Below are 18,468 nucleotides of genomic sequence, written 5' to 3' on the forward strand. Positions count from 1 at the left end.
CCTGTTACCTTTATTTTTATTTTTCTGATTTTTTGAGGTATAAAGTTAGCTTGTTGATTTGAAATCATTCTCTTATTTTAAATGTGTTTGCAGCTTTAAACTTCCCTCTTGGCTCTGTTTTCACAGCAGTAAGTTTTGTATGTGTGCTTTTGTTTCCATTTGTCTCAGGATGTTTCTAATTTCCCTTGTGATTTCTTCTTTGACCCATTGGTTGTTTAAGTGTATGCTATTTCCTCTGCTGTTGATTTCCAGTTTCATTCCATTGTGATCAGAAAAGATAACTTGGTATGATTTCAGTCTTCTTAAATTTGTTAAGACTTGTTTTGTGGCCTAACATGTGGACAGTTCTGAAAAATGTTTCATGTGCATTTGAGAAAAATGTATATTCTTTTGGTTTTGGGTGGAGTTTTGTATATGTATATGTTAGATTCCATTGGTTTATAGTGCTGTGAAAGTCCTCTCTTTCCGCACTGATCTTCCATCTTGTTCTATCCATCATTGTAAGTGGAGTATGGAAGTTTCCCACTATTACTGTGTTGCTGTCTGTTTATCTTTTCGATTCTGTCAGTGTTTGCTTTAAATATTTAGGATTTCTTTTACTATTAATAGGTACACAGATATTTACAATTGTCATATGTTCCATGTGAATTGACCCTTTTATCATTGTATAATGTTCTTTGTCTTTTGTGACAGATTTTGTTTGTTTGTTTGTTTGCTTCAGGTCTATTTTATCTGATATTAGTGTAGCCACCCTGATTTCTTTTGATTGCCATTTGCATAGAATATCTTTTTCCATCCTTTCATTTTCAGCCTATGTATTTCTTTAGATTTAAAGTGATTCTCTTGTAGACAGAATATAGTTGGGTTTTGTTTTATTTCAACTAATATATGTCTCTTGTATGGGGAGTTTAATCCATTTGCATTTACTGACAGGGGATTGTCTATTGTTGTCATTTTGTCAATTTTTTTTGTATGTCTTGTAGTATTTTTGTCCCTCTTTTACTGCCTGCCTTTATGTTTTATTGATTTTTTTTTTGTACTGATAGACTTTGATTCCCTTCTCATCACCTTTTGTGTATCTTCCATAGGTATTTTCTTCCTGGTTACCATGGGGATTACATAAAACATCTTACAGTTATAATATATTTTAGTCTGATAGCATCTTAATTTCAATCGCATATAAAAACTCTGCCCTTTACAGTTATACTCCCCCATTTATGTTATCGGTATCACAAATTACATCTTTTTACTTTGTGAATCCATTCACATAGATTAATAATTATATTTTTATGCTTTTGTCTGCTAAAATTTATGAAAGACATAGAAGTAATTTATATGCCATTACATTTTATATTTGTTCAAGTATTTACCTTTACCAGAGACTTTTATCTTTTCATGGGGTTTCATGTTGCTATCTAGTGACTTTTTGTTTTGACTCCCTTTAGCATTTCTGGTGGGACAGATCTAGTGACAACAAACTCCCTCAATTTTTGTTTCTCTGGGAAAGTCTTTATTTCTCCTTTGTTTTGAAGGATAGTTTTATCAGACATACTCTTCTTGGTTGGCAGTTTTTTTCTTTCACCACTTTGAATATGTGATCCTGTTGCCTTCCAACCTGTGAGGTTTCTGTTGAGAAATCTGCTGATAATCTGTGGAAGCTCCCTTGTACCTGATTAGTCACTTTTCTTTTGCAGTTTTCAAGATTCACTTTGTGACTTTTGACAGTTTGATTATAACGTGTCAGTGTGGGTCTCTTTGGATTTACCCTAGTGAAAACTTGTTAAGCTTCTTGAATTTGTATGTTCATTTTTACCTTCAAATTTGGGAAATTTTCTGCTATTATTCCTTTGAATAAACTCTCTTTCTTCTTGAACTTCCATAATGCATATATTGGTCTGCTCGATGATGTTTGTTAGATTCTTCATTCTTGTCAGCATTTTCTCCTCCGACTGGATAATGTCACTTGATCTGTCTTCATGGTCATTGACTTTTTTCTGCTTTATCATGCCTGTTGTTGAGGCCCTCATGTGATTTTTTCACTTGAGCTATTGTATTTTTAAGCTCCAGAGTTTATGTTTGTTTGTTTTTAATAGTTTCTATTTCTCTGTTACTATTGTCATTTTGTTAATGTATCATTTTCCTGACTTTGTTGTCTGTCTGTGTTTTATTTTAGCTCATTGTGCATCTTTAAGATGGTTAATTTGGAATTCTTTGTGAGATAATCTATAGATCTCCTTTTCTTTAGAGTTGATTACTGGTGCTTTATTTTGCTCTTTTGATTGGACTGTGTTTCCCTGTTTCTTGATGCCTTGTGTTCTTTTGTTGAGATTTGAGCATTTGAAAAGACAGCCCCCTCTCCCAGTCTTTATGGGCTGTCTTCATACAGGGGAAGACCTTTCCCATTCACTCCAGATGGAGATTCTGCAGACCTCTCAAACCTTCTCTGACGATACATGTTCTCTGGGCTTGTGCATGTCACTTCCTGGGTAATGAGGCTTGCTCTTGTTTTCTTCTCGGAAGTCCATATGGTACCGTGGCATCTGCAGGACTGCAGTCTACCCGTTGCTGTAACAAGCCCTGGTGTTCTCCTTTGTCTTCAGCAGCCCCCAGTCTGGCACCCTAATTATACCTTCTTCCCATCAGTGCTCCAAGTCAGTCCCTCAGGCAGCCTCCCCAATAGCGAGATCATTGGATGAACATTCCCTTCTTCTCTTTCCCTCTTCAGGGAGAAGCTGGGAGTTGAACATTTGCTTCCTAATTACTCCTTGTTGCACTGGGAGCAGAGAGGAGCTAAGGTGGGCAAAAGGCAATGAACTTTCTTATTTGCTTTGATGTGGCTCTCGTTGCCTTTTGCTTGCCTGGGAATTGCAGCATTTCATTGGTTTCTGGAGTTCTTACAGAAACAGTTTGGTCTGTATATTGTTGTTAAGTCAGTGTCTTCATAGGAGAATGAGGGCCTGGAGCTTTCCATTCCACCTTCTTGCTGATATCACTCCCTGTATACATTCACTCCCTGTACACATTTAGTGTTTTGTCTTTGTTTTTGTTTTGAGGCAGGATCTCTCTGTTGCCTAGGCTAGAGTGTAGTGGCATGATTATAGCTCACTGCAACCTCGAACTCCTGGGCTCAAGTGATCTTTGTGCCTCAGCATCTCCATTAACTGGGATTGTGGGTGTTCACCACCATGCCTGACTAATTTTTTAATTTTTTGTAGAGACGGGGTTCTCACCATGTTGCTCAGGCTGGTCTCAAACTCCTGGCCTGAAGTGATCCTCCCACCTTGACCTCCCAGAGTGCTGGCATTACAGGCATGAGACATCACACCTGGCCCACATTTAGTTTTTAACTCCAGTCATTGCTGGGATATTTCACCTATGTTTTACTGTGCCTGCACAATTATCAGAACTTTGTTACAATAAGAGATTTTATTGGTAAAGGGCTATATTTTTGGCATCTCTATTAAAATTTAATATGATGTGGCTGTTTAATGAACATAGATTTATCATATTTTTATGCATGTTAATTTGAATAGGAAGTGATATATAATTTTAATAAAACTTGCTTTGTTGGCTGATTTATTTTTAGACCTCTCATGCTATTTTTGAAATTACTGTGACTTGTAGGTAATACTCTGGTGACATTTTGCTAACAAGAAAGGTTCAGTAGAGTTCAGATTGTTTTAAAGCGTCTAACAGACTCTTATTATTTACTATAACTGTGTAAAATGTAGAGGGACAGTATTCCTGGCTACCATGCAAGATATTACTATAGATTTTAGAAATGTCTGTGGCTTTTACAGGCTGTGGGTTTTGTGGGTGTGTTCTAGATCTGAGTATTAGTGATCAGGGGATTTAAGGCTGAGAATATTGTTTCTGAACCTACCTGATATTTTGAGTATGTCAGAGAAGGCATGATGTAAGGTGACTAGATATAAGAGCAGGCTGGAGGATATGGATACAAAGTGGGAAGTTTTCTGATTTGTAAGTAAGCAGAATAAAGTAAAACAAAGATATTAGGGGAAAGGTTGAGAGAAAGGGAGCTAACATTTGAGCATCTGGTGTGTTCCCAGGGCTTTGGTTAAGTTATTTTACTTAGCCATCACAAGAAATAAATGAGGTGTAGATACTCTTTCCATTTGACAGCTCAGAAATGCAGTATGATGAACAGTGTGAGCATTGATTTCCTCCATACTAATATTAGAATTTCTTCAAGCTGAGGGTTTAGGGCACATCACTTAAATTCAGTTCTCTCATCTGTCTGTAAGACATGATGGTAGTGCTTACGTGATAGTATTACTGTGGGGATTAAATGAACAATACACATTGAGTTTTTAACCTGATGTCTGGGAAATTGTGTGTACTGAGCTATCACTAACATTATTGTTATTTTTTTGTTGTTATTTTATATGGTTTCCCAAAGTATCATACCTTATAAATTGTGCATGTAGTAAGTGGTAGAATCAGATTTTAAACTCTGGTCTTTCTCCTACCAAAGCATGCATTCTTTTTATTATAGGACCACTAAAAATTTGTTAGATTAGAGGAAGTGAGAAAGAGAGAGTGATGAAAACAGCACTGAACTGTGTTAATAAAAGCTGTCATCTGCTGATTGGCTACTATATGGGTTAGATGTTTTACTTTTGTAATTTTATTTAATCTCATTTCTTTGAGTAGCTTGGCCAGGATCATGGATCCAATAAGGCAGAGCTGGGGTGTGATCTCAGGTCTGTCTAATTCAAAATCTGTGCTCTCATTTTTAGGCTGTGCTGCCTCCACACAAGTAAAATAATGAAGCAACTCTGACCCAGAAAGGAAAGAAAGCTTTTGGAGGGTTAGAATTCATATATAGGAATACTGCTAAACAGGGATCATTATGTCATTTTTAGGGATTTATGATGAAATGGGTTCTGCTCTCAAGGAATCTAGTAGAGGACACATAAGTTGAATAAAAAATATATAATCATTAATATATCAGTGTACCTTAATTATAAAAAGTGATTACAAGATTGGGTTCTCCAATAGCAAGGACTTAGGGGAATGCCAGTGGAATGCATAGATGGCTCTGAGATCCAGAATCAGTCAAGGAAAATGTAATGAAAAAGTTGTATCATTCTTTGCTGTCCCCAGAAATTAGAGGAAAGAGCCACAGAGCAAAAAAAACGGGTTAAAATAAAAAAGCAGATTAATGGTCTAATTGTGAAGACTTCACCAAGACTTTTTAGTAGTAGGTGGTAGAAAACAAATGTAACAAAAAAGGTCATCCTCAGAGATGAAGTGTCCCACTGTGAGGAGGTGGTGATGTGAACAGCGCTGTGACCACTGCGAGTTTTGCTTGCAGAGTTTGAGGAGAGACCTGGAGTTGTGGTGTACTACTTGTGGATGGTTTGGGTACTCTGGAGTGAGGTCACTGCCTGCCAGTGCCACCCCCTCATTATGCCTGTGCTTCCGCAGAAGGGGCAGTCAAGTGGTGAGTGTGGCACTGTGTGCCTTCCCAAAGCTTTCATGGCTCATGTCCCTTCCTGGCCAGTGGTCCAGGGCTTCCAGAAGACCTTCCTAGCAGCCTTTAAGCCTGGGTTTCTTAACCTGGGGATTATAAACCAGCGTGTTCTCTTCTTTCCTCTCTTAAGTCTTTAAAGGTTTACAGGATTCTTTCAGTGGATGATTCTTTTCTGTTGCTTTGGTATTTCTCTTTCCATATGTGGAAAGGACATATGTTGCTTTTGCATTATATAATAATTACACCCTGCTGAGTTTGTAAAATGTGGGACATTTTAATCTTTCATAATTGTTCCCTTTTTTTCTTAAAAACTAGGATTTTTTTTTGTTTTGGCTATAGAAAGTATATTTTATAACATACAGTGTTCTAACACTTTGCCAGTTGTAATCCTATTTTAAAATTCTTTATGTATGGTGACAGAGTCTAAGATACTTGGAACAGCCAACATTGGAATGTGATTTTGTTTATGATTGAGAACTGTATCTTTAAAAATTCCATATCTGTTATTTTGCATACGGCTTTGCACAACAAAAAGAAGTGGGTTTTTAAACCTTCTTTCTTTGAATATTTAACCAATTAAAACATTAGAAAGCATACTACTTTTAGATCCTTAAGTCACTAGCAGAGAGGATATAAGGATATAGAATAGTGGTCCACAAACCTAGGCCTCCTCCTGTTTCTGGATATAAAATTTAAAGGGAATTCAGTCATGTACATATTGTTTATGTTGAGACAGAGACTATATGGACCACAAAGCCTAAAATGTTTACTATCTGGCCCCTTAAAGAAAATGTTTGCCAAACCTTGGCATGGAGTAGCAATTCTCAATATTTTTGGTCTCCACATCTTTTTAGACTCTTAAAAATTATTGAAGATTCTAAAGAGTTTTGATTATATATGGGTTATATTGAACAATATTTAACATATTAGAAATTAAAACTTAGATATAATTGTTTGAATTCATTTAAACATAGAAATATTAAACTTGTTACATGTTAACATAAATAACATTTTTATGAAAAATAACTTTTTCCCCAAACAGAAACATTAGTGAGTTGCAAATTTCTTTAATTCTTCACTCAACAGGAGAGAGTTATATTTTCATATCTATGTCTACTTTTAGTTTGTTGCTGTATATTTTGGTTGAAGGATATGAAGAAAATTTGACCTCACACAGATCTGTAGTTGGAAAAGGGAGGAATATTTTAATAGCTTGTTCAGTTACTTGTAGATATTCTTTGGTAATACACAAAGACATATGGCAGTTTCTTAAAGGCGAGTTATAGTGTGAAATATGAAAATATGTAAATAAAATTATTATTTTGGAACTTTAAATTCATTGATCTTTCCTGAGCTTTCAATGAATCATATCCATGCATGATTTTCTAAGATGTTTCTAGAAAATTGGAAAATATTGGTTCATTAAATTATGCAGATCTTCCAAATATTGACACAATATCAATCATTTGTTAATATCACTGTTGATCTTCTCAGAAGAGCCTTTGGGTATTGAGAAGCTGATAGACCTCTGCAAAGTGGGGACTTGTTTCCAGCATGCATGTGTTTTGGTTAACCTGGTATCTACCATGCAAAGAGGGACAGTCTGTAGTACAGGGGTCCTCAAACTTTTTAAACAGAGGGCCAGTTCACTGTCCCTCAGACCGTTGGAGGGTCGGACTATAGTTTAAAAAAAAACTATGAACAAATTCCTATGCACACTGCACATATCTTATTTTGAAGTAAAAAAACAAATGGGCAAAAACACCTGCATGTGGCCCATGGGCCGTAGTTTGAGGACACCTGCTGTAGTGGATGCAAGTTTTGTAAAAATCTAAGTTTTGCTTGGAAGTTCATGTTTCATCATAAGCAACACATACTATTCATCATTTTCCTTAAAGTCATGGACTCACTTCATTTTCAAGAAAATATTTGCCAAATAAGCTTGAATAACCATAGTTTGTCTTTCAGCTGTTCTTTTAAGTAAAAATGGTGCTCCATGATAAGAGTCTCTAGTTCAGTTCACAACTCAAATCATTGCACACATATTTTTTTGAGACAGCCTTTGTGTTGTGTACAGCAGCAGTTCTTTATGTGTATTTCTCATCTCATCACACAGAACATTAAAAAGTTGGGTACTCAAGAGTCAATTACTTACTACTTTTTACGACTTCATTAAGGATATTCTAAAGTGAACCTTTTCTCTTCCTCATCCTCTGAGTAAAAGTGCTTGGCATCAGTGCTGGGCAGTGGAGAACATCATGGTGGATAGTTCAGCTTGGTGCCGGTGTCTTGATTCGTGCTCAGCTGCCAATGGTTTTACAGACCACAACCACTGCTTTTCACCCTCAGTGCAAATGTAGACACAGTGCAAGAGGCTGTGTGCACTTCTTTAGGTATTTTTATGCAAATAGTTTGACTCAATGGACTCTTTTGAAAGGGTCTTGGAGACCACTAGGGATGTGTGGGTCATTCTTTGAGAACTGCTGGTATAAAAGATATAAATACCATCTTCTGTAAGCAGATAATCTTCATACAGCACTTGGCTGTATGTTACCCCCTTTATATTCTCACAATTGTAATTTATGAAGGTTCAAATAATGTTAACAGTTATTAGTCTGCTGCTTGCCTTGGCTAATATGATGAATATTTTAGATTGAGCTTTTCAAAAAAAATCTGTGATACCAGATTATAAAAAAAATTTACTCCTGTTTATCTTCTTGCTGTATTAGATTTTGAAAATATAACTTTAGAGTATTTTTATCTGATGAAACAACTACAGTTGGATTACTGAATACAGTTATCTTTTGAAAGGATAGGCTCGTAATTATTAAATATTAATAGTTTATTTATGACGACAAAAGTTTTTATATTCCTGAACACTTACCCAAATAGAGAGGAAAATGTGTTTGTAAGTTACTTGATTTCTTGTTCATCTGCATTAACTGTGCATGTTCACATTAATAAAAAATTTTGCAGATGAGTATTTCACTGGGTGGAATTAAGTCAATTTTTGCTTTACTGAAAGCTAAAAAAAAAACCTTGCTGCTCCAAACCCTTGCACTTCTGTGGCTGACCACTAGATGTCATGAGTGCCATGGGAGCATTAAGGATTACCTTGGGCGGGCAGAAATTGAGCATTGTAAGATCATAGACCTTCACATATTTCACTGTTTCCACATGATCGATGCCAGAGGAACCTGATACAGTGTGATATATAGAAGCAAGGTACAACTGGAATAATGAAATTTCAAAAATAAGCCTTTTTAAAGGAAGGTTGTAATAGTTCTATTGGGTATTGTAAATGCCTCAGGTGCACTTGATACTGCTGTTATGTTCCTGGCGTTTGGGTTTTTCTCTTTTTTATGGAAAGATGGATTGAACTTCAATTTAAGAATATTCGGTAATCCCTCTCAGGACATACTGTAACAGCTGGTATTTTGTGTTGTAGTAAATCGATTCCATACAACAGTCAGTAATAATTATGGCTGGTTTCTGACAAATTCCAAAGCATTTTCAATAAATTTAGCCAAAGAAAATAACATCATTACTGCAAAAATTTAACTCAGTTTAGAAGTTAAACCCAGCAACTCTACTTCGTTCCACAAAATATTAAGTATTTTACTGGTTAGGATTCTATCAAAACATTTTTAAAATTCATATTCTTGTATATGGTCTGAGAAGATAATTACTGTGTAGTAAATAATATGGCTTTGGGAAAATTTAGCATTGAATATTCATTATGAAATAAAAATCAGAAATACTAAGACCTTTTGTATATGGTACATATTTACAGCATCACTATCAGCTCAAAAGAGTGTATAATGTAAGATCTTTAGTGTTAGTAGAGTGTGAGTGTTCCAAATGATAATAAATTTTAGTTTTTGTTTAATATAAGCATAATTTGGCTTATTATATGGGATATGTGGCTTACAGAAGTGAAATGTTATAAATTCGTTAAGCCCTGAAGAAAGTGGTAGATTGCATGGTATATATTGTATTGTGTGTATGTATATGCTTTTTATGCCTTATAAATTATGACTTTTCTCATAGCATACAGAGCTTGTTACATGTATGCATACATACATATAGTAAGTACCTACCTACACACATAAATATATATTATTCTAATGGTACAAATGTGTGTGCATACATTTTACAGATTTTAACCAGTTTTCCTTTTTATTCTATCAGCAAAAGTCTAGTAATTGAGTGCATTCTTTAAATTATATGTGGTCTGTTTTTGACTTTGTATTTGAATTGCGTAATTTTTAGCTTTGCTTTATTTAAGGGACACTTTCATGTAGTTTAAGCTTAATCCTGATAGAATAATTTATGAAAGCAAAGCAAAGTTGTCTTTTAAAATTATTGGGGAAAGCGGCTTCAGAGGTAGACATGAATGAAACCTTGCCTATATCATTTTTTCATTTTTGGCTTAGTGATTTATATTTTTATTTGGTATTTGGAATGATTGTACTCATTTTTAATTAGCACCTCTATGTGGATTTATATGCATGTTTTAACTGTGTCAGGCTTTGTAATAATATAAAGCTAAATTCAAATTAGTCTATTTGATGATGAAGTTTTTTGATGGTAACTTTCACTTTGACAATTAAAAAGCTAATTTAGAAAAATTTAATAGAATCTTACAGTTTGGAGTTTTTTCAAGTAAAATTTGGAATGCTTATTTTTCTTTATTCTATAATATGAATCAGCAACTTGAAGGCTTTAAGAAGTGATGTGAGCCAGGTTTTCTACTATTTACATTGTCTTTTTTTCTTATCAGTAATATATGTTAAAATAAGCCTTCAAATTACTGAATTTGCTTTATAGAGAATTGGGGAGAATGCATTAAAAATGAACTTAAACACATTGTGTGGTTCTTCTGATTTCTACAAAAATGTTAATGGAGTGCATTTTCCGTTATTAGGCAGCGGTGATTCAAATTGAAACCACATGGCCTCCTTCTAGGTGTTAGGCCAATGTAAATTTTGATCGTGCTATTTTTTTTTTATGTTTTCATTTTATACTCTCATTACCTGAATTAAAGAAACACTAGTATAATAGCCAGCATTTATTGTTTATTTACTGTGTACCAGACACTGTGTTGTATGCTTTAACACATTTAATTAGTTCTAAATTACCATTGTCTCCATTTGCATATAAGGAAGTTAAGGCTTAATAAGATTAAATAACTTTTCCAAGATCACAGGGCTGGCAGGATTAGAGATTAAGCCAAACTCTAAAGCACTTGCTCTTAGCTGCTATACTATACTATACTGACTTCCCTATTTATTTTGGGATAAATATTAGTTATTGAAAAAAATGTTGGTATTTTCTCAGATACCTCAAAGCTTAGTTTTTACTAAAAGAATTTACTTACATTTGTTAGCTTGGGTTGTTGTGTTTAGTTTAGATTACTAACACTCTGTAAATCTATAATAACATCTTCCTTCAACTCTAGTAAATATTCTTTCAAGTTATTTGCAGTCTACACTCGGAGAGCTGTGCAGTTGTCATAGTAGGATGAGCTCTTTTTAAAAATCCAGTTAGTTATAAACTGCTGACAATTTGTATAGTCTCCGTTCTACATTTAGAAATATAGTTGAGAATTATGGTAACAGAGAGAAGGAAGTTTAGAATGGAATTGACTTACAGAATCTTACAGTTTTTCATGTATACAATCAGTATTCCCCAACCCAAATGTAAAAATTTTTAAGGAAGCCTTTCCACATGCATGGAGAACGTTCATGTTTTCAATTAGAAATCTCTCACCAAAATCAGAAACTTAATATTGGCATGTAGTCTGTAGAAAAAATTCTAAAGCATCGTGATCTCTCTGGCAGTGTGTTGGAATAAGAATTTTGAGTTAGTTACAGAATGTTGTAATTTACTGATATTCCTTTTTTTTTTTTTTTTTTAAATAGAGGTGTTTCTTTTCTTTCTAGAAACAACTTACAAGGTATACATAAATCTTATTAGACACGTGGCTGCAGGCCGTTTGACTGGAATTCCCTGCGGCTTTCTGAGGGCGGAGTCCTAGCCTGTATCCTGCACCATGCCGGCTTTGTCTACAGGATCTGGTAGTGACACAGGTATGTGAACCCAGGGGGCAGTTTTCCTTCCATCCCTACTGAAATCTTGCTCACAGTGAAACACAGCACTGCTTTAAGTGAGTGTAAGCAAATCCTGCTTGTTTTTCTGTAACCACCACGGGGGGCATAAGATCAACTCAGAATGTGTCATTCTAGATAAAAGTTACTAGAGGACGTTGACTGACTGCTTCTTTCCCCAGGTAGTGATGACTTATGCCAACACTCTTCTACTACCTTGCTTTTGGAATAATGCCATGCATTTAATTAAAAAAAATTATTTTAAACACGTAGAAAAGTACGGCAAATACAATGATACCCATATTATCCTTCACACAGACTTGATAACAAATAGGAACTTGTGGCCACACCTGCTTCACATGCCTCTTCTCTTTTTTCCTTTAGGGAATAAAACATTATCCCTACCCCATTCCTCCATTTTCTTTGTTCCTGTTATCAAAGGTAAAAAGTATCCCGAAACTGATACATGTCATTAAGGGATTCAATTAAAACTAACAAGCAGACACATTTAACCTTATTATTAGTTGTAGGACTTAGAGATATATATTAATAGAATAAGTATTCCTAAGAAAGGGAGAAAACACACATACTTACATACCCATGTAAAATCCAAGTTCCTCCCTTCTCTGATCTGGTTCAGGAGGTGGGGGTGGTCATGGTGGATGCCCTTTGAGGTCCTATTCTGGGATTCCCAGAATCAGCACTTTTTTTAAGTGTAGGGTCTTGGATGCCTCTAAGAACTGTTACTGTCAGTGGGGTTGGGGGATGTGCCAGGAACACCCCTCGAAAAAAGCGGTGGCAGAATGTGACAGAAAGGAACTTTTTCTGTGTTGCACTGCCCTTACTGAAGTTGGCTGGTACTGCCCTGTAGCCAGCTGTTGTCTCAGACTGGACATTACAGTTACTGGCCCCATAATCTCAAAAAAGCTGAATTGCAAATTTAATTTTGTCTTCTATTAATATTACCTTAGGACTTTCATTTGCACTATTAGCAAGTATCATTCTTTGCTATTTCAGGCATATTCATACTTACATTCTGGCAAGTTTTGTCTCATTTTTATTCATCAAGAATGATTTTTTTCCAGTGTGATTTACACTGAGGATTAGCTTTTGTCAGGAAGAAGTTTTGATTGTTAAATTCTATAAAATTTTTCTTTCTCAAGACTTAAACTTGGAAGCCAACTCCTTTGGAAAATTTTTTTTTCTTCTTTTTAGTTTTTATATAGTCCCACATTGTGTTCTACTATATAAAAATGAGTGATTTAACTTTCCATAGTGGTTTGGGAAATTATAGATAAAATTTATTTGAACCATACATTTACTACAGTGGTGTAATGAATACCTTTTAAACTTTGCTGTTCACCCAAAATGCCTCAGTTTAATTGAATGCAAAGTATTGCTGCTTACAAATAACTTGAAGGATGGTTAAAATAGAACATTTGTAGTTTATAAGGCAGTTTAGATGTTAGTCATGAAAAATAGCATAGGCTATTTAGGATTTAGAAAGGGCTTTCCCGCACATAGCTGGCTCACTTAGTGCAGATCTAAAGTGCCTATCTGACTGACTTTGCTTTGTAATATTTTTTGACCTTATATCCCCACAAAGTTTGAGTCAGGCACAGAAGACATGCCTGTTCCAAGAGTCACTGCATTTGTGCAAGCCCCAAAATATATTGTATGCGTCAGAGGTTTATAGTCCTTTCTTAGTTCCTCCCAGTCCAGAGCAATTGACCAGTCAGGGCTCATTTTTCCCATAAGCAGTGTTGCTTAGCAATATCGTTGATGCCCCATTGTCAGGTCTCCAGGGAAACGGAGTTAGAGAGTATAACTGAAGGTCAGAGGCTTGTGTACTAGGAGAAAGGCACCCGACTCACTGCAGCCCAGAAAATAAAAGAACGTTCCCCTTTTCCATCTCATTTCTTTCTCAGTTTGATCAGTAGCCTTCAAGAGTTTTCTGCATATGAAATACTTACATATGTATGTACATAAATACATTGTTTTGAGTCTTTTTTTCTTCTTTTTTTAATCACATTTTATTATACCCTGTTTATTCTATAACTTTTTCCTATACCAAGTAATATGTCTTGGAGAGATATTTCCATGGTATGTGTATAATTTGTATACACATACCATGTATAACTTATACACATGGTATGTGTATAAGTTTGTATGCTTGTATGTGTTTGTGTTTATACATGTTTACCTATGTATCTACCTATCCCTATATATGTCTATATATTTACTTAATTCTTTTAAACAAATGCATAGTTTTCCATAGTATCACAATTTAGTGAACTATACTACTGTTAATGAAACCCTGGTTTTCCACCTTTTGTAAATATTTTTGGAGGAAAGAGGTACACATTTAATGGTGTTGTTAAACATCTTTTTGTTAAGAGAGAGAGTCTTGCTTTCTTGCCCTGGGTAGAGTGCTGTGACATCAGCCTAGCTCATAGCAACCTCAAACTCATGGGCTCAAGTGATCCTTCTGCCTCAACCTCCCAAGCAGCTGGGACTACAGGCACATACCACCATGCTTGGCTAATTTTTTCTATTTGTAGTAGAGACAGGGTCTCATTCTTGCTCAGGCTGGCCTCAAACTCCTGACCTCAAGCGATCCCTCCCACCTTGGCCTCCCAGAGTGCTAGGATTGCAGGCGTGAGTCACTGTGCCTGGCCATCAAACATTAATCATGATAGTTAAAAACAATCTATGGACGGTGCATTAAAGATCCTCTCCCCCACATTCTTGCCAATTTCAATATTATCAGTCTTTATAATTTTTACTAACCTGATAGGAACAACATGGTAACACAACAAGTGCTAAGTGTGCATTTGCATGGAGCATATTTCTATTTGCTTATTTGCCATTCATTCCTCTGTGATTTACCTATCCACATCCTTTCCCCATTTTGTATTGGTTTATCATTTTCTAACTCATTTGCAGAATTTGTTCATTTGTATTTTATGTATTAATTCTTTGGGCCATCATAGGTTCAACACTATTTCTTCTCTTCTGGTCCATCATTTGTCTTTTTTTTTTTTTATTAAATAGTATCATTTCTTCTATAGAAGTTGAAAACTTTTTTTAATAATCAAATCAATCTTATGACACTAATACTTTTTTTCTACTGCCTTTCCTATCCCAAGATCATGAAGATACTCTCTAAGATTCTCTAAGATTTTTTTCTAATAATTTTAAAGATTTGTTTTTATATATTTGATATTTTAGTCCACCTGTAGTTTGTATGTGGAGTGAGACAGTAATCTAATCTAATTTTATTTTATTTTTCCACATGGACCACCGGTTATGGTCCGGAATCACTTATTCTTCAGTTCATTCTTTCCATATAGATTTGCAATATCCCTTCTAACATATTCCAACATTACATACTTTCTGGATTCTCCTTCTTAGCTATAATGATCTGTTGATCTCATTTGAACATTTTTTTTAATGGACTGTTTCTTTAGAGCCATTTTAGAATTACAGAAAAATTATGAAGACCGTACAGAGCATTCCAGCATACCTCATGCCTAGTTTCCTCTGTTACTAACATCTTACATAGTATGGTAAATTAATGTCAATTGGCAAACCAATATTGATATGTTATCATTAACAAAAATCTATACTTTACACATATTTCCTCAATTTTGCCGCCCCCTTTTTTGTTCCAGGATCTCTTTCAGAGTACCACATCACAGTTAGTTGTCATGTCTCATTAAGCTCCTTTTGGCTGTGACAGTTCTAAGACTTTCTTTGATTTTGGTGGCCTTGGCAGTTTTGAGGAATATTGGTAAGGTATATAGTAGGATTCCCCTCTGTTGAAATTCATCTGCTGTTTTTCTCGTGAAGAGAGTGGGGTTCTGTGTTTGTGGGGGTCAGATCACAGAGGTAAGGGGCCACTGTCATCCTGTCATAGAGTACATACTGTCACTTGAGTTATGTCTGTTGATGTTGACATTGATCAGCTAACTAAAGCACTGTGTGGGAGGGTTCTCTACTGTGAAGTTACTCTCTTCTCCCACCCTTTCCATATTGTAATCTTTGGTTGAAGTCTCTGCGTGCAGCCCTCACTTAAATGGTGGTGTGTTATGGTTCCCTTCTTTTGGGGTAAAGTAGCTATAAAAATTATTTGGAATTCTTTGTTTTTTATCTCCCATTTGTTAATATCAATATAGACTTGTGGGGAATTATTTTCTACTTTGTGTTGCAATCCAGTAATACTTTATTTTTGTTTTTCAAATTGTTTCAGCTTTGGCTCTTTCAGTTAGTAGCTCCTTTGATAAACCCCATCACCGTGGGCTCTTTTGCTTTGAGCCCTTCCTTCCTTTTGGCACTGCAGGTACTTCATGCTCACCTTGTGTCTTTCCTGCCCCAGTCCTTAGAAGCAGTTATTTCTCTAAGGAGCTCCCTAGTTCCTTTTAGTGGAGAATGGGATCAGAAACCAAGATCTGAGCAATAGATTTGCTCAGAGTGTTGTTTCTTTTAGGCTCTCTCAGCTGACAAAAGAAAGAAATATACGTGTGTATACTAACTTGTACACGCATGCGCGCACACACTTCTATGTGCAATCGTCTATAACTAAGGTAATGTCTTCAACTTGGATCAATGGATCATTATAGCCTCTTCCTCGCCTTGCTTATCTGTAAATTCCTTCTCCACCAGTGAAAAATCTGTCACTACCACCCACCATCTATTTACTTAATTGTTCAATCTCAGTGTACATAAAGCAGTATCAGAATTGTTAACCTATGGGAAACAACTTTTATTAGCTAGAGAGTTGATTTTACTTTTATTTCTCTAATAGTGCCACACTGTCTTTAACCTTATGGGATTCCATAAGGAATCCTTTCCTGCATAATAAACTATGTTAGTTTTAGTTTTATGATTTCATTACATACGGTTTTTACAAATATCATATAATGTGAAATATAGTGTATGTACAGAAATGCACATAAAACTTTTATAAGTACAGTTTAAAAAGTGGCTATAATGCCAGCATCCATGTGACCACCTCTTAGGTCAAGAAATCAGTACCTTCAAAGCAACTTGTGTCTCTCTTCTCAGTCACAACCTCTACAACCTTAGAGGTGGACATAGAAAAAAAGAAAAAAAAAGATTCCTACCTTACACTATACAAAAACATAGTTTATGATTTGTATAAGCATTCCTAGGCAATATGGTTTAAGTGTGAACTCTATAAATACCATATGCATTTTTAAGATCAAAAGTAAATATTTATTTAGAATGAGATAAAAAGTCAGAACAAATAATAAATTTTAAAAAGTGGCTACATATTATAAGTGTTAGAAAAAGAGTAATTTTTTTTTTTTTTTTTACTAATTAACTGCCTGACCTACCTCTATAATACTTTTATATTTTTTGGGTCTACTCTTTGATTGCCTCTGCATACATAATATTTTTCTTAAGAGAAAGGCAGTCCAATACTTACTGATCAATTTTTTGAATTACAGATAGTTTGGATACAAACAGCACTTAACTTAAATTCTAATAAATTTAAATGTATTATTAAAATTCTAATAAATTTTACTTTGCAAATGATTCCAATAAAAAGAAAAGTGATCAATGGTGTATAATTGAATATGTTCTTGCCAGAGGGAATTTCCGCTTTAGCTGGATCTGAGAATGCATTTTTTTGCATACAATTTTACAACTCTGGTGAGTGTAGAAGTTTTTCAAACTAGCTCTGGCTTGCTGCTCTTCACACTGCCCTCACACGCCCAGTGCTGGTGCTGTAGAGTGTGGTCAGGTAATGACACATCCCCTGGGCTGGCATCTTTGTGTCACAAAGTCAGCTGAGTCACCACAGTGGGCTATTGCAGGAATCTTCAAAATTTTTCTATTGGGTGGCTAATGAAAATGTAAATATATACTGTACTAAGGAACCATGTAACTATATAGCCCACCACGTAACTACTTTCCCACTAAACCAGAATTAAATTTATCTTCAACGCAATTTATCCTTAATTAGATTCCCCCAGATGCCACCAGCCTTTATTTATTTTGTTATGGCTTGTCTTCTCACTCTATGTACTGTCCTCGCCCATGTCCATGCCTGGAAGTTATTAATTTCATTGCAGTGGAGTGCCATCTTCCTTTTTAGTTGATGCCTACTTCCTTCCCCTCCCCCGCCCTACTGAGTTTCTAGTTTTCTCTCTTGACTAAACTTTTTTTCTTTTTTTTTTGAGACAGTCTTGCTCTGTCGCCTGGGCTAGAGTGCCATGGCATCAGCCTAGCTCACAGCAACCTCAAACTCCTGGGCTCAAGTGATCTTCCTGCCCCAGCCTCCCAAGTAGCTGGGATTACAGGCACGTGCCCAGCTAATTTTTTTGTTTTTTAGTAGAGATGGGCTCACTCTTGCTCAGGCTGATCTCGAACTCTCAGAGAGTTAGGGTTACAGGTGTGAGCCACTGCGCTGGCCTCTCCATAAGTTTTATTGGTTTTATTTTGTGCCGTCATTTAAAATATTTTTAAATTTCATTAAATTTTTGTTGTACTTTCAAATTATTTTGTAATTAGTTTAGAATTTTAAAAAATATCCAAATAAGGATTTTTTAAAAAATTTATCTTTTTGTTACTTATTTCCACCTTAATTTCTTTTTTATTTATTTATTTATTTTTTTTATTTTTTATTTTTTTTTGAGACAGAGTCTCGCTTGTTGCCCAGGCTAGAGTGAGTGCCGTGGCGTCAGCCTAGCTCACAGCAACCTCAAACTCCTGGGCTCAAGCAATCCTCCTGCCTCAGCCTCCCAAGTAGCTGGGACTACAGGCATGCACCACCATGCCCGGCTAATTTTTCTTATATATATATATATTAGTTGGCCAATTAATTTCTTTCTA

At 35.4% G+C, this 18,468-nt stretch overlaps 1 protein-coding gene across 4 annotated transcripts in view; it reads left to right on the forward strand.

The window, feature by feature from the left end:
• Positions 1 to 18,468, forward strand: part of MPP7 (MAGUK p55 scaffold protein 7) — a 208,498-nt gene that overhangs the window by 50,840 nt on the left and 139,190 nt on the right. For 3 of the 4 annotated variants that reach the window (XM_075997494.1, XM_020284180.2, XM_075997495.1), the window contains exon 2: positions 11,443 to 11,589. In XM_075997494.1, the coding sequence (XP_075853609.1) occupies positions 11,553 to 11,589 (37 nt within the window). In that variant the 5' untranslated portion in view covers positions 11,443 to 11,552. Of the gene's footprint in view, positions 1 to 24; positions 2,796 to 11,442; positions 11,590 to 18,468 lie in introns of those variants that run through there. The other variant, XM_075997496.1, reaches the window with a different exon arrangement.

The sequence above is a fragment of the Microcebus murinus genome, chromosome 25 (assembly GCF_040939455.1).
Source record: "Microcebus murinus isolate Inina chromosome 25, M.murinus_Inina_mat1.0, whole genome shotgun sequence".
NCBI lineage: Eukaryota > Metazoa > Chordata > Mammalia > Primates > Cheirogaleidae > Microcebus > Microcebus murinus.